The sequence below is a fragment of the Macaca fascicularis genome, chromosome 2 (genome assembly GCF_037993035.2).
Source record: "Macaca fascicularis isolate 582-1 chromosome 2, T2T-MFA8v1.1".
Classification (NCBI taxonomy): domain Eukaryota; kingdom Metazoa; phylum Chordata; class Mammalia; order Primates; family Cercopithecidae; genus Macaca; species Macaca fascicularis.
This window is the reverse complement of record NC_088376.1, coordinates 185,309,499-185,332,632: the sequence shown is the minus strand read 5'-3', so window position 1 is coordinate 185,332,632 and position 23,134 is coordinate 185,309,499. Positions and strand designations below refer to the sequence as shown.

General features: G+C 36.0%; 1 protein-coding gene across 7 annotated transcripts in view; it reads left to right on the top strand.

The window, feature by feature from the left end:
• The window catches only part of EPHA6 (EPH receptor A6), a 930,448-nt gene that overhangs the window by 704,970 nt on the left and 202,344 nt on the right, over positions 1 to 23,134 (top strand). For all 7 annotated transcript variants that reach the window (XM_065539279.2, XM_045385337.3, XM_005548367.5 and 4 more), the window contains one exon: positions 21,303 to 21,488. In XM_065539279.2, the coding sequence (XP_065395351.1) occupies positions 21,303 to 21,488 (186 nt within the window). The remainder of the gene's footprint in view (positions 1 to 21,302; positions 21,489 to 23,134) is intronic.

The following is a 23,134-nucleotide window of genomic DNA, read 5'->3' as shown; positions in this document are numbered from 1 at the left end:
CATTTATATATGTATATATATCTCAAAATATCATACTATGCCCCATAAATTTATACACTTATTATGTAGCAATTAGATAAAAAATAAAATTTTAAAATTTCACAATGCACTGGGAGAGAAAAATGAACAGAAAATTACAGCTAAGGGAAATGCTGTTAACAGAAGAATGCAAAAGAGAGCTTCAGAGGGTGTTGAGAAATTGTGCTTTAAAGAATGATATAATTCAGCCTGAAATGGAAAATGGTATTTGAGAATTTACTCTGCACCAAGCCCTATCCCATCCATGAATTACCACAAGTTAGTGGCCTTTAAAAACACACAATTTATTATTTTGCATTTCTCGAAGTCAGAAATCCAAAATCAGATTCACTGGCTAAAATCAGGGTGTTGGCAAAACTGATATCTTCCAAAATTTTCAGGCAAGAATCTGTTTCCTCCACTTTTCCAGCCTCTAAAGATGGCCTTCGTTCCTTGGCTCATGGCCTTTCTCTGTCTTTGAAGTCAGCAGTATAGTATCTTCAAATTTCCCTCTGACTCTCGTACCTCTTTTTCCTCCTCCCATCTCCTTCTCTGTGTTTCTTGCCTCCTTTTCATATGTACCCTTGTGATTACACTGAGCCTACTTGGATAATTAATGATAATCTTCATATTTCAGGATTATTAATACATCTGTAAAGTCTTTTTTGCTAAACATGGTAACATATTCACAGATTTAGTGGATTACCACGTGGACATCTTTGGAGAAACCATTATCCAACCAACCACAGCTCCATAATGAATTAAGGGATGAAGAAGGAAAAATGGGTTTTAAGAGATTCTCTGGACTGAATTGTGTCCCCCCAGAATTCATATTTTGAAGCTCTAACTTACAGTGTGACTATATTTGGAGATAGGATTTTGAGGGAGTAATTAAAGTTAACTGAGATCATAAGGGTGGCATCGTAATCTGATGATAGGATTGTTAGCCTCATAGAAGAGGAAGAGAGAGATCCCTCTCTCTCCACACTCATGCACCTAGGAAAGGCCGTGTGAGGACACAGTGAGAAGGCAACTGCCTACCAGCCAGGAAGACAGCTCTTATCAGGAGCCAAACCGGCCAGCACCTCAATCTTGCATTTCCCAATCTTCAGAACCTTGAGAAAATAAATGTTTGTTGTTTAAACCAACCAGCCTGTGGTATTTTGTTATGGCAACCTGAGCAGACTAATGCAGCAGATGACTGTGAGATGGTTCTTACAAGACTTCCAGGATTCAAGGAAGAAGTCTGAGCTACAAATGTAGATTTGGGCTATCAGCCTAAAGACAAAAGTTGGTGGTGATGAAAGACATTAACCTGAGACAGTATGTAGATTGAAAATAGGATATAGCTGAGAACAGAAGCATACATTACTAGTAACACTACTATCCAATTCTCCAAATGTGCTCAGTAGCCTGATTGTGGGAGGAATGACTAGCAGATGGTGGAATTTGTTTTAGGTTTCAATTGCAGGGTGTGTGTGGCCAAAGGGCAAGTGAAAGTGGGTGGTAGCGATAATGTAAGCTACCAGAGACAGTGCTGGGTGTTTTATGTGCCTTTACTTCCTATCATTCTGTTAAACAGATAATCATATTTTATAGATAAAGGAAACTGAGATTCAAAGACATTGAGTAAGTTTCCCAGGGCCACAAAAAATTATTTTACTACATTTGATTTCCAACAGGATTCTTCTGATGGAAATGAAAAATCAATTTGATAGTGCATTAAGCAGAGCTGGTTTTGAAATGCAAATATTTTTTACTATAAAGTGAAGCTCTTTCAATGTACCTCAAGGGAAGAAACCAGGTGGTATGAGAGGCCATCTGGTAGAGACTGATACACCATATCACAAAGGCATTCTAGGGGGACAGGTATCAGTGAGTTTGAAAAGTTGAAATTCTATGAATAACAGTATTCAGTAAGTGAGTAATGTACTGGACTTCATGATTTCAGGTGAAGAGAAAAATTTAATCTCCTTGAGGACCGTGCTGTATTTAGAGGCACACTTTAGTGGAAAAGTATAAAAACTTGCTCAAAAAGGAAAATAAGCTATCTGATGTTTGAAATATGTGTGGTTTGAAAAAAAAAAATGGTGTTTTGTCTTAACTCACCCACTGAAGAAATCCTTAACCACTGTATGATAAGAAAATTAAAAAAAAACAAAACACCTTATTCTCAGGTCTTAAAGAAATTCTGCTTCCTGGCCTAGACCTTATGAACCTAGCAATGAAGGATATTCAGAGTGGGATATTTAACATGTTCTCTCTGGTATCAGTATAATTTTAAAGACTTAGTGGTTACGTGGAACTTTTCTAAGACTCACGTAGCTTTGCAAACAGATTTACACGTTAATCTGTATCTCTCAAGAACTAGGTAGGTGGTAGGTATTTAACCAACTCACAATGATACTAAAGCAAGAAAAGTAAAGCAACTTCCTCTAATGCCCCAATACAGTTGGAGGTGACACCAGAAATAGAAGCCCTACCTTCTAAGATCGTGTCCTGACAAATGTGTTAGTCTACTCGTCCCACTAACAAGCCTTGTTAAGTATGAGAAATCTTGCATAATGTTGAACCTTTCTGTGAAGTTGAATCAGAAGCATTAAAATATCAATTCAGCTGATGTTTGAAACTTGTAAGTTTTCTTTAAAATGTTCACTTTCATATTTAGAAGGTATGCTATATATCAGGAAGAAATTAGACAGAATTCATCATGAGAATACTGGCATTTCATCTTGAATGACAAGCACTGAGTACAGTCGGATGGGTGACTATCCAGATAGCATTAATAATAATGGAATTTGCTTTAAGACTTCAAGAGACTAATACACATCCATCTAGAACTGAATTAAAAATCTAATGTTGTATGTTTTTTTCTTGATGTCTCTTCTTTTATAACTCCTTTATACGCCATTTTAAAATATTTTTTCTGTTGCCTTTACACAATAGGAAAATGGATTTTGTGCAGTTAAATAAAACAGATGAAACTGAAGACAGGAATGCAAACGATGCTATGCAAATTTTAAAAATGTTAACATATTGGAAAATTTCTTGACTTCTATATCTATCCTAAAATATCCCAGCTTTGGGTCTAGGGTTCTTTTTCCCCCTCATTCATTTATTTCATTCATGCAACAAATATTAAAAAGATGTTTATTATGTACTAGGTGCTATGGAAACAACAGAAAATAGAGACAATTGAGGCAGAACAAACCATGTCTTCGTGGTAAGATGGTCTTCATGGTTAGTCATTTCTTCATGACTTAGATTATAGTAGACATGATGGGGTCGGGGGAAGTGTTGAAATGTGAAGACAGCTAATAAATAAATAGACAAATTCAAAATGATACTCGAAGATAATTTCAAATAGCCAAAAAGTGCTGTGTGGTAGGTATATTAATACTCTCAAGCCAGCGTCCACTAGGAACACACTACAGTTGAACAAATTGGGTTTATCACTTATTGAAGCAGGAGAAAATATACACCAGGAAGAACTATGGTGTGTGTCAGTAAGAGGGTGTTAGAAAGAACCAAGTATAGAATTTGGGCTTTTGGTGGGTGATTTGGGAGAGAGACTAAGGAAGCAGAGGTTTGCTCTAGATTGAATGCTATCAGAAAGCAAAGGCAATCCTGTGTTTAGATGTCTGTTTTGTTTTTCTTTTTCGTAAATATTATTTTTAATTGACAATAATAGTATGTATTAATGAGATGCAGTGTGATATTGTAATAGATGTTCATATTGTAGAATAATTAAACTAATTTAAAAATTTGTTACTTCACATACTTATTTTTATGGTGAAAACATTTAAAATCTACTCTTTCAGCAATTTAAAAATATACAATCATTATTATTTATTACAGTTACCATTCTGGGCAGTAAGATCATTAAAGCTTATTTCTACTGTCTAACTGAAACTTTACATACTTTGATCAACATCTTCCTTTTCCCCATCCCCCTAACCCCCCACCCCCAGAATCTGGTAACCATAATTCTCCTCTCTTCTTCTGTTCAATATTTTTAAATTCCACATCAGAGATCATGTGCTATTTGTCTTACTGTTTCTGGCTTATTTCACTTTGCATAATGTCCTCCACTCCATCCCTGTTGCACAAGTAACAGAATTTCCTTTTTCTTAAGGAGAATAGTACTCCAGTGTGTGTATATCCACCATGTTTTATTGATCCATTCATCCAATAATAGACACGTAGGTTGCTTCCATATCTTGGCTATTGAGAATAATGCTACAGTGAACAATGGAGTGCAGATAGCTCATCAGCATATTGATGTCTATTTCTTTGGGTGTATATACCCAGAAGTGGGATTGATGGATCATATAGTAATTCTATCTCCATATCATTTTCCGTAATTGCTGTATTCATGTACATTCCTGCCAACAGTGCATAAGGTTTTCCTTTTCTCCACACTCTCATGAACATTGTTTTTGACAATGTCCATTATATCAGGTAACACCTCCTTGTGGTTTTAAATTGTGTATAATTAGTTATAATGAGCACTTTTTATTCATATCTGCTGCGATTTGTATGTCTTCTTTTGAGAAGTGTCTATTGTAAATTGTGCTGTAATAAACATGGCAATTCAGGTATCTTTAGATGTATTGATTTTTTTTTTCCTTTGGATAAATATCCAGTAGTGTGATTGCTGGATCCTATGGTAGTTCTTCTGTTTGTTTGGCTTTTTTTTTTTTTTTTTTTTTTTTTTGAGAGATCCTCCATACTGTTTTCCACAGTGGCTATACTAATTTATATTCCCATCAACAGTGTATAAATGTAACCATTTTTCTGCATCATCACCAGCACCTATTGTTTGTTGTATTTATAATAAAAACCATTCTAACAGAAGTAAGATGATATCTCTTCAGGGGTTCTGATTTGCATTTTCCTGATAATTAGTGACATTGAGAATTTTTCTGATAGTTTTTGGCCATTTGTATGTCTTCTTTGTAAAATGTATATGCATATCCTTTGCCCACTTTTTAATGAAATTATTTGTTGTTTTGTTTGTTTTGTTTTGTTTTTTGGGGGTTGAGTTCCTTGTATGTTCTGGCTATAGGTCCCACGTCAAGTAAATAATTTTCAGATATTTTCTCCCAGTCAACAGGCTTTCTCTTCACTCTATTGATTGTTTCCTTTGCTGTGCAGAGCTTTTTATTTTAAATAGTACCATTTGTCTACTTTTCTTTTTGATGCCTATGCTTTTAAGTACTAAGCCCTACAAACTTTGCATAGACCAGGATCCTGAAGTGTGTTCCCTATGTTTTCTTCTATTAGTTTTATAGCTTTGGGTCCTGCATTTAAATCTTTAATATCTCTAGAGTTGACTTTTGTATATGGTGAGAGATAGGGGTCCAGTTTCTTTCTTCTGCATATGCATACCCAATTTTTACAGCCTCGTTTATTGAAGAGGGTATCTTTTCCCCAATGTATGTTATTGGGACATCTGTCAAAACCCCGTCAGCTATAAATATGTGGATGTATTTCTATATTCTCTATTGTGTTCCATTGGTCTGTCTGTTTTTATAGCAGTACTATACTGTTTGGCTTAAAGAAGTCAGGTAGTGTGATGCCTTCAGCTTTATTCTTTTGCTCAGGATTGCTTTGGCTATTTGAGTTCTTCTTTAATTCCATACAAACTGTAAAATTGTTTTTTCTGTTGCTGTGACAAATGACATTAGTATTTTGATAGTAATTGCATTGAATCTGTAGTGCTTTGGGTAATATGGTCATTTTAACAATATTAATCATTACAATCCATGAGCATGGGATGTCTTTTCATTTGTTTTTGTCTTCCTAAATTTCATTCATCAGTGTTTGATGATTTTCCTCATATAGATCTTTTATCTCCTTGGTTAAATTTATACCTAGATATTTTATTTTATACTTTTTAGCTTTTGAAATTACATTTCCTTGTTGATTTTTTTCAGGTAGTTTATTATTGCTATATAGAAACACCGCTGATTTTTGTATATTGATTTTGTATCCTGTAATTTTATTAATTTATTTATCTGATCTAAGAGTTTTTTGATGAAATCTTGGTTGGGGTATTTTTGGATATAAGATTATATCATATGCAAAAAGAGACGATTTCCTTTTTTCCAGTTTGGATGCATTTTTTTTTTTTTTTTTTTGAGACAGAGTCTTGCTCTGTTGCCCAGGCTGGAGTGCCCTGGTATTATCTCAGCTCACTGCAAGCTCCGCCCCCCGGTTCACACCATTCTCCTGCCTCAGCCTCCCAAGTAGCTGGGACTACAGGCACCAGCCACCACGCCTGGATAATTTTGTGTATTCTTAGTAGAGACGGGATTTCACCATGTTAGCTACGATGGTCTCGATCTCCTAACCTCGTGATCCATCCGCCTCGGCCTCCCAAAGTGCTGGGATTATGGGCGTGAGCCAGCATGCCCAGCTGAATGCATTTTATTTCTTTCTCCGTCCTGATTACTCTGGCTAAGACTTCTATCACTATGTAGAATTATTCCAGTTCATAGAGAAAAAACTTTAAACTTTTCCCCATTCAGTATAATCTTAGATGTAAGTTTCTCACATATGGCCTTTATTCTGATGAGATAGTGTCTTCTGAGACTAGTTTGCTGAGAGTTTTTGACCGTAAAGCATTATTCAATCTCATCAAATGCTTCTTCTATGTCTATTGAGATGATCATACAGTTTTTGTCCTTACTTCTGTTTATGTGATATATAATGTTAACTAATGTCTGTACATTGAACCATTCTTATATCCCTGAGCTAAATCCCATGTGATCAAGGTGATGTGCTGTTGAATTCCTAGTATTTTATGGATAATTTTTTGCATCTATGTTCATCACGAATATTGGCCTGTGGCTTTCTGTTTTTATTGCAGCCTTATCTGGTTTTGGTATCAGGGTAATGCTGGCCCTGTAGAATGAATTAGGGATGATTTCCTCCTCTTCAATTTTTTGTAATGGTATAGGAAGCGTTGGTTTTAGTTCTTTGTAAATGTAGTAGAATTTGAAAGTAAAATAATCTGGTCCTGGGCATTTCTTTGTTGGGAGGCTTTTTATTACTGACTCAATCTCATTCCAAATCACTTGGTTGTTCAAGTTTTCTATTTCTTTCTGATTCAGTCTTTGTAGGTTGTATGTATCCACCAAAGTAGCCATTCCTCTAGCTTTCCCAACTTGTTAATGTATAGCTCTTCATTACCGTCTCTGATGATTAGTCTCTTTCATATTTCTGCAATATCCGTTGTATTGTCTCCTTTTTCACTTCTTACTTTGTTTATTTGGGTCTTCTCTCTCTCTTTTTTTGTGGTTAGGCTAGCTAGCAGTTTATTGATTTTGTTTACATTTGTTAAAAAAAACTTTTCCTGTCTTGTATCCTTTGTATTTGTAGTCTTTTTTTAATTTAGCCCTGCTCTGATCTTTATTGCATTTTACTTTCTACTGATTTTTGCTATGCTATTGCTTTTCAAGTTCCATGAGGTGTATTGTTAGACTATTTGAAATATTCCTATTTCTTGATGTAGGCATTTATTGCTATAAACCCTTCTTATCAAAATTTTGCCGTGTCTCATAGGTTTTATCATGTCGTATTTTGACTTTCAATTGTTTCAATAATTTTTTTTGATCTTCTGCTTAATTTCTCCCTTGACCCAATTACCATTCAGGAGCATGTGGTTTAATTTCCATGTGTTTTTCCAGTTTCAAAAGTTGTTATTATTGATTTTCAGTTTTATTCCTTTGTGATCTGATAAAATACTTGAAAAGATATCAATTCGGTTCAAAATCTGTTGAGCATTGTTTTGTGTCCTAACGTGATATCCTGGATAACTGTCCATATGTTCATGAGAAAAATATGTATTGTGTAGCTGTTGGATGAAATGTTCTATAAATATGTGTTAGGTCCATTTGGTCTAAAGTGTTATTTCAATTCAATGTTTCTTTGTTAATTTTCTGTCTAAGTGATCTAATGCTCAAGCGGTATGTTGAAGTCGCCAATTATTATCGAATTGGAGTCAATCTCTTTCTTCAAATCTAATAATATTTGCTTCATGTATCAGAGTGTTACAGTGTTGGATGCATACATGTATATAATTGTTATATCTTCTTGCTGTACTGATCCATGTATCGTTATAAAATGACTTTCTTTTCTCTTTTTACTGTTCTTGACTTAAATTCTGTTTTATCTAAGGGCAAATGCTCCTGCTCACTTTTGGTTTCCATTTGCATAGAATATATTTTTCTATCCGTTTACTTTCAGGCTATATGTGTCTTTACAGATGAGATAGGCTTCTTGTGGGTAGCTTATAGTTGGGTCATGTTTTTTTTATCCATTAAGGCAGTCTGTATCATTTAAGTGGAAAGTTTAATTTGTTTACATTCAAAGTTATTATTGAAGTATGAGAGTTTATTCTTGTCACTTTATTCACTGATTCCTGGTTGTTTTGTATATCATTTGCTCTTTTCTTACTCTTGTTATTTAGCGTTATGATTTGGTGGTTTTCGGTAGTGGTAATAATTGAGACCTTTCTCTTCTATCAGTGGGTTTTACACATTCATGTGTTTTTCTGATGGTAGATATAATCCTTTTGTTTCCACGTGTTAGACCTTCCTTAAGTATTGCTTCTAGGGCCAGTGTAATAGTAATTAATTCCCTCTGCTTTTCTTTCTTTGAGAAAACAATGTATTTCTCCTTAATTTATGAAGGATAACTTTACTAGGTATAGTATCTTTGGCTGCTAGTTTTTTGTTTCAGAACTTTGAATATATCATCCTATTCTATTCTGGCCTGTAAGGCTTCTGCTGGAAATCTGCTGTTAGTATGATGGGATTTCCCTTCTAAGTGACTAGACACTTTTCTCTTGCTGTTTTCAGAATTTCTTCTTTGCTTTGACTTTTGACAGTTTTACTATAATGTGCCTTGGAGAAGACCCTTTTCATTACATCAATTTGGGGATCTATAAGACTCCCATGTCTGGATGTCTAAAATCTCTTGCTAAACTTGTGGAAGTTAGGTTATTATTTCTTTGCATAGTTTCATCTCCCTTCAGTATTGTCTTCACCTTCTGAAACTTTAAAAATTTGAATATTTGGTCACTGTATGGTGTCCCATGTGTCACATAGACTTTGTTTATTCTTTTTCATTATTTTGTCTTTATTTTTGTCAGACTGGTTTTTGTCAAAAGACCTATATTCAAGTTCTAAAATTCTTCTTGATCTAGTCTATTCTTGAACCTTTTGACTGTATCTTTTTATTTCATTCAATGATTTTTTTTAGTTCCAGGATTTCTGCTTGGTTCTTTTTATCTTTTTATAATATCTATCTCTTCGATAAATTTCTTTTTCATATCCTGAATTGGTTTTCTGATTTCTTTGTATTACTTATCTGTGTTCTATTTTTTTTTTTTTTTTTTTTTGTGTGTGTGTGTGTGTGAGCAACATGGTTGTTTATTTCACCCGGGTGCAGGCGGGCTGAGTCCAAAAAGAGAGTCAGCATGGGGGGTGGGATTATCATTAGTTCTTATAGGTTTGGGGATAGGCGGTGGAGTTAAGAGCAGTGTTTTGGGGGCAGTGGGTGGATCTCACAAAGTACATTCTCAAGGGTGGGGAGAATTACAAAGAAACTTCTCAAGGGTGGGGGAGATTACAAAGTACATTGATCAGTTAGGGTGGGGTAGAAACAAATCACAATGGTGGAATGTCATCAGTTAAGCTGTTTTCACTTCTGTGGATCTTCAGTTGCTCCAGGCCATCTGGATGTATATGTGCAGGTCTCTGGGGATATGATGGCTTAACTTGGGCTCAGAGGCCTGACACCAATTTAAAATTGGTGAGATGTTCCTTGGGCTGGTTGATCTGAGGACCAGAGGTCATAGGTGGATCTTTCTCATGGAGCAAAGAGCAGGTGGACAGGGAATTGATCTCCCAAGGGAGGTCCCCTGATCTGAGTCACGGCACCAAAATGTCATTCGCATCTGTGTGAAGAGACCACCAAACAGGCTTTGTGTGAGCAACATGGCTGTTTGTTTCACCTGGGTGCAGGCAGGCTGAGTCCGAAAAGAGAGTCAGCCCTGTGTTCTATTGTGTCTCATTAAGCTTCTTGAATATCATTATTTTTCTCTGATTTTACAAATTTCTTTTTTGTTGGAATTCATTGCTAGAGAATTACTGTGTTCCTTTGGAGGTGTCATATTTCTTTGCTTTTTTGTGTTTCTCTGTCTTTTACATTTATATCTGTGCATCTTGTATAAAAGCCGCTTGTATTAGTTCGTTATCATGCTGCTAATAAAGACATACCTGAGACTGGGCAATTTATAAAGGAAAGTGGTTTAATTGACTCACAGTTCAGCATGACTGGGGAGGCCTCAGGGAACTTACAATTATGGTGGAAGAGGAAGTAAATATATCCTTCTTCGCAAGGCAGCAGGACAGAAAATAATGAGAACTAAGCCAAAAGGTAAACCTCTTATAAAACCATCAGATCTTATGAGAACTTACTCACTATCATGAGAACAGCATGGGAGAAACCGCCCCCATTATTCAATTACCTCCCACTGGGTCCCTCCCACGACACATGGGGATTATGGGAACTAAAATTCAAAATGAGATTTCAGTGGAGACAGAGCCAAACCAATATTCAGGCTTCTAGATGGCAAGCTCTGGCCCTGTGGTGGCAGAGTTAGGTTGGGTAGGCTTGTACTCATGTTCCCCCATGGGTCATGACAGTGCACCCAACTTCAGAGGGTTGGGTGATGTGAGTTTAGGTCTCATGCCACTGGATACAAGGGGTTGAAAGCTGAGATGGTCAATATGATCTGAGAAAGTGTAGGATACATAGTGACTACCAAACTGTTTTCTGGGGAGCCTCTTTTTTTAAAAAAAAAAAAAAAAAAAAAAAAAAAAAAAAAAAAGACAAAGTTTTGCTCTGTCTCCTGGTCTGGAGTGCAGTGACATGATCATAGCTCACTGCAGCCTCAAACTCCTGGGCTCAAGCAATCCTCCCACCTCAGCCTTCTGAGTAGCTGGGGCTACATTTACCACTACACCCAGATATTTTTTTGTTTTTAAGATGGTCTTACTATGTTGCTCAAGCTGGTCTCAACATCCTTGCCTCAAGTGATCCTCCTGCATCAGCCTCTCAATTAACTAGGATTACAGGCAGGAGCCACCATGCCTAGCTGGGAAGTGTTAATTGTTGCTCCAAGATCAAATGTTTTTGTAGTGGAAAGGATGCTGAATTTTGTCAAATGCTTTTTCTGTATCTATTGAAGTGATGATGGTTTCTGTTTCTTTATTCAGTTAATATGGTGTGTCACATTTATTCATTTTGGTAAGTTGAACCATCTTTTCATCCCAGGGAGAAATTCCACTTGACCATGGTGACTATTTTTGTGAGCTGTTGAATCTCATTTGCTAGTATTTTGTTGAGTGTTTTTGCATCTACCCTCATCAAGGATATTGGCTTGTAGTTTTGTTTTCTTATATTGTTATTGCCTGACTTCAGTATCAGGGTAATGCTGGCCTTGGGTGAGATTTTTAAAAACATTGGTATTTATTTCTTATTTAAATATTAGATCAAATTCTGCTGTGAAGTAATGAAGTCTGGGCTTTTCTTTGATGGAAGATTTTTTAGTATTGATTCAGTTTTATTCTTTGTCTGTTCAAATTTTCTTTTATTTTTCTTAACTTTGTCCTGGTAGAGTCCATGTTTCTAGGAATTTGTCAATTTCTTCTAAATTATCCAATTTATGAGCATAAAGTTGTTCATAGTATTCACTTATGATCCTTTGTGTTTCTGTGGTATCTGTTGGAATATCTCCTCTTTCATTTGTGATTTATTTGAGTCTTATCTATTTCCTTAGTTGGTCTGGTCTGGCAAAGGGTTTGTAAATTTTCCTTATCTTTTCAAAAGAAAACGTATTTAGTTGATCTTTTCTATTCTTTCTAATCTCTATTTTATTTACTTCCATTCTGATCTGTATTATTTCCTTCCTTCTGCTAACTTCATGCTTCGTTTGTTCTTCCTTTTCTGGTTTCTTGAGATAACATTAAGTTGCTTACTTAAGAACTTTTCTCTTTTGTAATGCAGGCATTTATTGCTATAAACTTGCCTCTTAGAACTGCCTTTGGTGCATCCCATAAGTTTAATATATTATATTTTCATTTTCATTTTTACTTGTCTGAGGATATTTTTAACTTTCATTTTTAATTTCTTCCTTGATCCATTGGTTGTAGAGGAGTGTAATGTTTAATCTCCATATATTTGTGAATTTTCCAGAAATTCTCCTTTATTAATTTCTATTTTAATTCCATATGGTCAGAAAAAATACTTGATATGATTTCAGCCTTCTTAAATTTATTAAGACTTATTTTGTGGCCTATCTATCCTGCAGAATGTTCTGTGTGCACTTGAGAAAAATGAGTATAATGGTGCTGTTGGATGAAACGTTCTGTATATAACTGTTAGGTCCATTTGGGGTAAAGGGTTGTTGAAGTCTGTTCTTTCTCTACTGATTTCTTGTCTGAATGAACTATCCATTGTTGAAAGTGCAGTATTTAAGTCCCATATCATATATATATACTATATAGCCTATAGTATTATAGGCTATCTCTTCAGATTTATTAATGTTTGTTTTATATAAGGTGCTCCAATGTTAGATGCATATATATTTTAAATGCTTATCTTTTTAATGAACTGACCCCTTTGTTACTATATAATGACCTGCTTTTGCTCTTTTTCCCAATTTTGACGAAAAGGTCATTCTAATATAACAATTATATAAGCATAATCACTCCTACTATGTATTGATCTAAACTAATACAAGCATAATCATTCCCATGCTCTATTGGTTACCATCTGCTTCGCATTCCATAGCTTTGCTATTAGTCTGTGTGTGTCCCTAAAGCTAAAATAAGACTTTTGGAGGCAAAATATTGGTGGATCTTGTTTTTAAATCTATGTATACACTCCTTTAACTGTAGAATATAATCTCTTTACATTTAAAATTATTGTGGATAGATATGGGCTTACTATAGGCATTTTGTTAATTTTTTACTGTTTTGTAGTTATTTTGTGTCTTTCTTCTGATCTTACAGTCTTTCTTTGTGATTTGTGTATTTTTGTAGTAATATGCTTTGATTCCTTTCTCTTCATATTTTGTGTATCTGCCAGAGGTTTTTCCTTATAGTTATCATGAGGCTTACATAAAACATCTTAAAGTATTCTAATTTAAGCTGAAAGTACTTTAACTACAATTGCATACAAAGACTCTATGTTTATATTTCTACTCCCTCACACATTTTATGCTATTGATGCAATACTTTATAACTTTATATCTATTTATATTGTGTACGCTAACCTGTCATTTATAGCTATAATTGTTTAAATACATTTGTCTTTTAACTATTATATTAATGAGTGATTTACATAACACCTTTACAGTTTTGGTATATTCTCAATTTGAGTGTATATTTACCTTTACTAGTAAGCTATATACTTTCATATGTTTTTATATTTTACTTATTTTCCGTTTATTTCAACTCAAAGAATTCCCTTAAGCATTTCTTATAAGGCCAGTTCCATGATGATGGATTTCCTCAGCTTTTGTTTGTCTTAGAATATCTTGATCTCATTTTTCATTTCTGAAGGACTGTGTTGCTGGGTGTAGTATGTTTTGTTAACTTATTTTTTAGTGCTTTCAAAATGTCATGCCACTCCCTCCTGCTTGCAAGTTTTCTGTTGAGAAGTCATGTATAGTCCTATGGGAGATCCTTTTTATGTGGTAAGTTTCTTCTCTTTTGCTGCCGTAAAGCTTTTTTGTTTTTGACTTTAATCATTTGGTTATAATGTTAAAGTCAGAAACAAAGAAGCTTTAAGGCAGCAAGAATATTGAGTTTATCTCTATTGAGTTTATCTTTCTTGGGGTCCTTTGAGGTTCCTGAATCTGTATGTTCATATCCCTTCCAAGATTTGGGATTTTTTCAAACAATATTTCTTTAAATAAGCTTTCTATCTTTTTGTCTCTTTTCTCCTTTGGATAGTCTCATAAATTTTATATTTGTACGTTTGATGGTGTCTCATATGTCCCTACACTTTCTTCACTCATTTTTTGTCTTTTTTTAATTCCTCTAATTAGCTAATTTCAACTAATCTTTCTTCAAATTCACAATTTCTAATTTTTTGCATGATTGCATCAGCTATTCAAACTGTTGAGTTTTTCAGTTCTGCCATTGTATCCTTCAGCACTAGGATTTCTGTTTGGTTCTTTTCTGCAGTTTCTATTTTTTATCAAACTTCTATTTCACTCATGTATTGTTTTCCTTATTTCTTTTAGATGTCTGTCTGTATTTATTGAATTTCTTTGAGTTTCTTTAAGATGAGCATTTTGAATCCTTTTTCCAGTAATTTGTACATCTCTATTTTGATGGGGTTGGTTAGTAAAACTTTAGTTATTTTGATGGTGTCATGTTTGCTTCATTCTTTGTTATTCATGTAGGTTTGCATTTCTGTCTGCATTTGAAGGAGCTAACTCCTCTTTCACTCTTAATAGAACAGATTTGATGAATTAAAATTTTCTCCTAATAGGTCTGCAGGCTGATGAGATTACCTCTGGGCTCATGATTGAGTGGCATCAGATGCAGGTCTTGTGCCTGATATTGGGTCTACAGTGAAAACTGAAGTTGGCAGGGGTTGTTACCAGAGTCTGTAGTTGGTGTGGGTCCCATCTGGTTTCTCGGCAGACTGGACTGTCTCCAGGATCTTGATCTTTGGGTCTGGCTCCCAGATGATGAAGGTCTGCTTCCGGATTCACAGATTGCAGGTCTTTTACCATGTGCAGTGATAGATATGGCTTCCACTGGGTCTCTGGGAGGACTCCTGTTGGATAACCTAAATTAGTACCTGACCTGGCCATACTGTACAAGTTGGCTGAGATGGGCTTAAGTTGAGACACAAGATTGTTTCAGGATATAAAACCAAAGCTGGCATCTTTAGCCCTATCTCTGGGGTCATGAACAGCTATGTGTACAGTGGTTTCCTGGGTGAGCAAGCCTGCTTTCAGACTGCAGTTTAAAAAGGTGGGGGCCAATTTATAGGGCCATGTAAAGATCCACAATGGGACAGAGGTGAGGGATTCAGCCTGAATGGGCACTGTGGGACATGCCTTCTTGTGAGTGCCCAAGCAGGCCAAGCTTCTCTCAGTCTGAAGACAAAAGGGGTCTGGACCTAAATCCAGTGCCATTTGAGGATCCACTGTGGAACAGGGGTTGGCAAAGCCTGTCAGGCATGTCTCCTGGTGGGATTCCAGCTGGACAGAATTGCTTCAAGACCATAGCTGGGAGGGACTGAAACTAATCTTCAGGACTATTTTTAAATCTGCTATGGAACTGATGTTGGCAAGCCTGACCGAGTGGCAGTAGGGGGTGAGAACCCCAGCAGATCCCTGTGTGGTCAGGATTGCTCATAGACTGCATCTGAGAGGGGCTAGAGCTGAGATTCAGGGACCAGTTCGGGTCCCCTATGGGATGAAGGCCAGTAAGCCTGTCCAAGAGCATCTCTAGCAGTTCCTTGAATGTTGGAATAACTTCAGGGCTGTGACAGGTCCGGTGCCTAGAAAGGGTCCCTTCAGGATCTGTTATGGGATGGAGGTTGTCAAGACCATTAGCACTGATGGGCTAGTCACCCTGTGCCATTGAGATTGTTTCCAAACTGCAGTTAAGAGCGGCTAGAATCAAGATTCAGGACCCCTTCAGGACGTGCTGTGGGATGGAGGCTGACAATCTTTAGTGGCACAGATGGATGAGTCTACCGGCAGTTCTTATTATGGATGGAATTACTCCCAGGCTATGGCAGAGAGGGGCGAGAGCTGAGATAGCGCCCCTTCATGATCTGCTGTGGGACAGAGGCTGCAAGCCTGTCCTGGTGGTATAGATGGGTGAGTCTCCCTCTAGGTCCCTGTGTGAGAAGCACTAGGCTAGAATTACAAGTAAAGGGGGCTGGAGCCAAGTTAGAGGATAGCTTTTGGGTTCACGGACAAAACTGATGGCAACAAGCAGATGGGTCTATCTGTAAAGCATTAATGAACATGATTCCTCCTAGCCCTTTGGTGGATGCTTTTGGAAGCAGGCTCGAGGACAAACGGGGCTGTAACTAAGCCCTTTGGAAAATGGGGTTATTTATGGGTCTGAAGCTGGGTCTATCATTGTTGGGTCGGTCACCTAGGTGCAGTTCTGTACCCTGAAAACAACAATCCTAGATCTTGGACTCCACTGGGGTTTCACAACCTCATAAACCAATCCAAGGGCTCCCACAAAAAAATTTTTGGTCATGAATGGGTGCAGAATTATGTTTTTTGTGTGGGGTAATACAAGCGGGTGACCACCTATTCTGCCATCTTATCTCATCCCCTAGATATCTGTTTTAATCCTATTTACCCTGTTTGTGAGGGAAGGATTTCATACTTCAAGAGATACCTATGGAGACAGTCAAACACACAGACCCTACATTGGACATATGAGATTGATGCATATTTATTAATCATACACACAGCCCAGAGGAGGGAGACACCACACACCATGCAGGACCACATAGGGGCTGCATTCAGGGAAAAAAGTGAACAACCATGGGTATGGGATGCAGGTTTGGTAATATCAAGAGGGTATAGTACTCGTTGGTACTCAGGAGGATGTTATTGGCTTGTTTGAATAACTCCACAGGCTAGCATGGAACTGAAACTTCTCAGTAGCAGGAAGAACTTGACCTGATCTATTTGATAAGGCAGGTTCTTTGGCTAGGAAACCTTATTTGCAGGAGCAGAGTAGGGAAGAATCTTTACTGTAGGGCTATTTATACCCCTTTCAGATGCCCTCAGCTATGACAGAAGCCAATAATATTGGGCCTTAATCTTAGGACTTGCACCATAGGATATTAATGAATCTTAGCTATAGGAAGGGAAAAAAAGATATGAAAATAAAGCTATAATTGGTTTCTTAAAAGTTGCACTTATTTTCAACAAGAGACAGGATTTCTGGTATTTTCACGTGGCACAATGACCTTGCCTTTGTCTGTACTTAGACAAAATTATTAAGTGGCCCTACTTTGTCTCATTTTATCATGGTCTCAGAGTAGCCTGAGGTTGGTATTATTTCCAGTAGGGGAATAAAATGGCATAGCTCTGAGAGCTGGGCCAACTTCCAAATCTCAGAGGCTGCTATTTTTTTTTTTTCTTTTCTTTTCTTTTTACAGTTAAAAGGGCCTGCTGGTGCTGGGAGGCTAAATTAGATGGGTTGGTCAAGGAAAGTTTTCTGAAAGAGGGATATCAAAGCTCAGCCTTTACCACTAATAAGGAGTCATCCACACAGAGAAGAACTCAGGAGAGTAGAGACACGAGAGGAAGGGAGACAACCTGTGGGAGAGCATTCCTGTCTGAGGGAAACAGCAAGTATGAGCAAAGAAACATTTCATCACACCCAAGAGATGTGAGAAAAACCATCGGGAGCGTGGCTCTTTGCTTCAGCGCTCTCTAGGGGTTGGATATGGAGGAAGTATCAGAATCTCAGAGCATGGGAAGTAAACTTTTGGAAAGCCTCGAAGTGATCCTGATACAGTGGGCCTCCCAGACAGATTGTCCCTCACTGCCTGTACCCTTCCCTCACAGATTTAGTTCAATTATATAGACCTTATATGAAAAACCCAATACTAATTGATACTTTAATATGACCCTGTTTAACATACAACAAAATTGCTTGTCCAGGAATGTTTTACCAAAATCCAGGGAGATAGATGGGGTTGTTACCTAGTAAATGTGCTTTCAGTGGCAGAAGATCAATTATCCTAGATATAATTTTGTTTTTTCTCTGGAAACTAGACTGTAGTGATTTTTCTAGACCATCTAAAATATATTTGAGCAGGGTCTGCATTTCCATTTAATAATGAAGCATTCCTAGGATATAATTTTTATCATTCCAACCATCTGTTCATATCCAGTTCATGCATTTGAACACTATTACAATAGTTGGGTTGAAGACACCATTGCTACCAATTGGGAATTTAACATACCAACACAGGAGAATATTGACGATGATAAACAGCTCAGTCATCAGAGAATAATGGTTACAAGCATGGACTCTGAAGCCAGACAGCCTAGGTTCAAATGACAACACTATCACTTTCTAGTTTTATCCCTGTTGGGTACGTTACTTAGCTTACGTGCCTCAATTTTCTCACCAACAAATTAGGATAATACTAGTACCTACCTCAAAGGTTTATTGGGAAGAATAAAATATGTAGTAATTTCTTAGACCTGGCACAGGATAACACTATGTAGGACCTAGCTTTGTAATGATGATTACAACTGTGTATTGGAAAAGACCAAAAAAAAAAAAAAAGGTGATTAATACCATATTCCGATAGTTGATGAGTTAATTATGTACTAACCAGTATATGTAAATGTTCACAGATCTTATTGAGGAATAATTCCTATCACTTATGGTTCTACACAGGGCCTTTCCTCTTGCTCAATGTCAATCACATAATAAATCAGTTTTTAGCAAAATCTGAAACTACGCATTTAATTTGAAATATTTTTGCCTGTCTGCCTGATATGTCTGATTCATTCAAGCCTACTGTAGATAACAATTTTAATACATTCTGTTACTGAGCTTTTTGGACTTTGCCTAAAGAATACACTAAGAGTCTCAGATCTTTAATTGAGGCAACCGTATTTAGTGCCACTGAAATAAGTGTGATAACAGCTTGATCATGCAAAGCTTGACATGAAGAAAACACCTGCCTGGTGTTAATAAGATACATGAATTTCAGACAACAGAAAACCAAAGAAAATTACCACTTTGTCTGTCTTGATAAAATGCCAACAGAGTTCTCATTCTTTTCATGATATTCAGAAGTTTATTTGAATTTCTATGAAATGTGAACAGAAAAATAACATGGATTATGGGCTCATGGCAGGTGAGGGGTTTTAAAATATTGCTGAATTTTTATACATACTATCAGATTTACTAAGACAAAATAAAAGAAAAAATAAGGAAAAAATAAGTATTTGTTTTGTTCTGGATATTCATTAGAACAAACCAGAGTGATCTGAGGATGAATTTCAAGTATCTGCGTAGGCCTGGATATATTGGACATTAGTGTAAACACACATACTCACTTCTTCTCTTAAGGTTCAGGTCTCAATAGAAATATGTTGACTGTTCCTATCAATTGGCACTTTTATGCATAAGAGAAAATCTTTTACTTTCACAAACCTACTTTAGTTGTTTAAGAAAAGGAAAAATCTTAATAATAATAATACAACAGTCATTAAAGGAATAACTTAGTGCAGATACCATCTTCTGATAATCACCCCTCAGAGTCTTGATTCTAGGCTGTGACATTATCAGAGTTTGCACTGGTCACCAAACAGCTTTGACATGGTATTACCTAAATCATTGCATTATTACAAGCAGAACTGAAAAACTACAACTTCTTTTTTTCGGTGAAGTAAGGAAATTCATCCTCCAACAGGTTGAGAGCATCATTAAGAAAAAAAAATGATTATTCGTGTGTTTGTTGCCAAATGTATACAAGATTTATAAAACCCCAATATCGTATGCACTGAATTGTCAGTAGTTTTTGTTTGCTTCTTTGCTTGTTTGTTTAGCATACACAGAATAAATTATCTTGTTAGACTGCTTTCTATTTCTAATGAACATGTGTACATATAATTTTTTGGAAGCAAAGTTATGCCTTTTTTCCCTCCTAGTTATTTATTTTACCTAAAAAATTTTAGTACCTACACCAAAATGTAGTTAATATTCATGCATAGTCAGCATTTAGTTGACTGTGATAAATTGTCAAAAGAAAGAATAATTGAAATCTATTATACTGCAAAATCTAATTCAATACACTATGCTTAAACTTATATTGTGTCTTAAAGTTGGCCATAACTGCTAATAGACCAACTGAAGATATTTTCATTTTAATTTTTTCATCCTTCCAAAGATTTTGATAACTTAAAACACTGTGTGAATAGTACTTTACAGTTTGTAAGCACTTTGACATAAATTGTCACTTTTGATCTTCCCACTATCCTTATGGGAATGAGAGGTTATAGAATTATGAAAGATTTTATTATTCTCACTTTATATATTAATAAATTGGAAATCAATCATCATGTTTTTAAGGAAATGCAGGTAATCAGCTTTAGAAAAATTAAAAGTCTAGAATTTCAAAGTTTGTGGAATGTATTACATTGCACTGAGAAAACCATTACCTTTTGTCCACAATAACCCATCCTGTCTCCTTGCTGCCCTGGGTCCATGTCATTCTCTCTACTGTTTCTGGAACTCTGAATGTTTTTCTTCACTTCTCTTCCCTGCTTTACGCACCCTGTCTTAAAATGTCCCTGCTTCTCTCAAATATCTAAATCCTGCTCATCTCTCAAGGTCTAGCATAAGTTCCATCCCCTCCAGGAAGTCTTCCAGTCCCCACTGTTCTTACTTAACAATTATAGCATTTACAGGAATTTATTAAGTTCTTAAGTGTTTCATATATGTTCATCTAAATTCTCCTACCAGATTATAAGCACCTGAGAGCAGAGACCAAGTCTTATACTTCTTTGAAACTCACAACATTCTAGCACTGCATATAGATATAATAAATGCTTGCTAAATATTTGGTTATTGTTTAATTACCCAATGGAGACAATGCTGAAACACATCTCATCTTCTTTATCTGCATTTCCATCCCTGTGGCTTGTAATTTAGCCTGTATAATCACTTACTATGGTAGAGTTCAGTGTGGGTTTTTTCAATATGTTCATACATCAATTGACCCTAACATTAATTTCTAACTGTCAATGACGTCCAGTCATATGACCTAGGGGATCAAATTAACTATACATGCCTGATGGATTCCCTGAATAGAGTAAACATTTGGGTCATATATCAGCATTGAGAACAGGAACAGGAGACATTATGCTGTGATTGCGTTTCTATAGAATTATATTAGCATTACCCATTCTGCTAGTCATAATTTCTCAGCAGATCAGGGATATCTATCAATAGTATTTCCTGTGATATAGCATATGAAAATGCATTCCATTATTCATTGGAAGTGTTGCTGATCAAGCATATTATCCTTATAAACTTACTTTTTAAGAAAGAAATGTTTTTGTGAAAATAACATACTTAAGAGTCATTATGTGAAAAAAGGATGTCACTCTATGACAGTTTGACTCTCTGAAATGTAAGTGTTTGGTTTAATCAAATAACTGCTTTTGTTCATATTTTAAGGTGAATTTGGAGAAGTCTGTAGTGGGCGTTTGAAGACACCAGGGAAAAGAGAGATCCCAGTTGCCATTAAAACTTTGAAAGGTGGCCACATGGATCGGCAAAGAAGAGATTTTCTAAGAGAAGCTAGTATCATGGGCCAGTTTGACCATCCAAATATCATTCGTCTAGAAGGTGTTGTCACAAAAAGTAAGTTACTGAGTTTCTTCATTACTTCTTTCACGCACCTATCTCAGTTTTTTTAAGAAAAGGAAAAATCTTAATAATAATAATACCACAGTCATTAAAGAAATAACTTAGTTCAGATATCATCACCGCCTCAGAGTGTTGATCCTAGGCTGTGACATTATCAGAGTTTGCATTGGTCACCAAATAGCTTTGACATGGTATTACCTGAAAATCATTGCTAACATAACTTGAAGTAATGAATCAAGAGTAAAGGGTTATTATTATTATTTTTTGATTAACAGAACAAACACTTTCAGTGTTTTGGGTCATTAAGGTAAAATATTTCTGTTTAGAAATAAATGTCATATGCAGATATAAAATGCTTTACCTGGAGTAAAACTTATAAACAAAAATTCTGCAATTCTGCATGGAACCTATATAAATGGCATTAGAAGTAAATTATTATAATTTATATAAAATGAATAAATTTTACAATTCCTCAAGTAAAAATTCTTCTTTCACAGAAATAACGGAACAAAGTTTATTCCTTTGAAAGGAAATGTTTTTAAAAATCCAAAATTAGCAATATACTCTAAGAAATAGATTGCTATATATTCACTTTCATTTGCATAATGATAGGGCATAAAATATGACAATATTTCTCATTACTTTATTCACTAAGAATTATAACATATAAAATCCAATACAGATTTGGCCTTTTAGAAATAACTCCAATCCTTCAGAGAGGCATTTTTCTTTCATAAAACTAACATTTACTTTAAAATCATTTAAATAAAATTGAAACTTTGTCATATTTGGAAGCAGAAAAGTATAAAAGCTTACAAAAGAGATGTAATTGACTTTGTGTCTGAAACTCCTAAGTCCTTCTCACAAGGCGTTGTCCAACATGCTACCCAAAATGAATACATTACGGACAGCTACAAAAGTTTAGAAGACAGAAAAGAATGCTTCTGATGACAGATGTTGCAGCGGACTATGACTTTAGTGGCCTTCCTGGGGCCTTTCAGTGTTCATGTCGTTGTATAGTTTTTTCCCACATTGATTCTGGGCTTTTCTACGTAACAAACCTTGGCCAATGCGACATTAGCAAGTATGATGAAAGTGAAGACATCTTATGTGTTTGTACGTTGGAGCTTGTCCTCTTGCAACACTCTTTCCTGGAACCGTCTCTATGCCTACTGAAGGCAATCCATAAGATGAGGCCACATGCAGTACTGCAAAGAAGAGAACTGAGGTGATCCAGCCGATATCCACATCTGAACTCCAAGCAGAATGTCAGCACTGAATGCAGCCTTCTGAGTGAACCATCTCAGGTGTTACACCTCCACCACCACTGCTATTAGATAGCTGTAGCTGTGGTCAACATCTTGTGCAGGAAAGGAATCATGCACCTCCGTCCCAGCAACCCATAAATCATAAAAGATGATTAAATGGTTGTTGTTTTAAACCACTGAGTTTCAGATGGCTTGTTGCACAGCAATAGATAACCAAACAGATGGACCTCAGTTAGAATTCTGCTCCTGCCACTTAAGAATTATGCAGCTATGGGTAAATTATTTAACATCTCTATCCTTTACTTCCATATCTGTAAAATGGGATAGGAATGTTGTAAGAATTAAATTTGTCAGTGTGTAATACATTTAGCA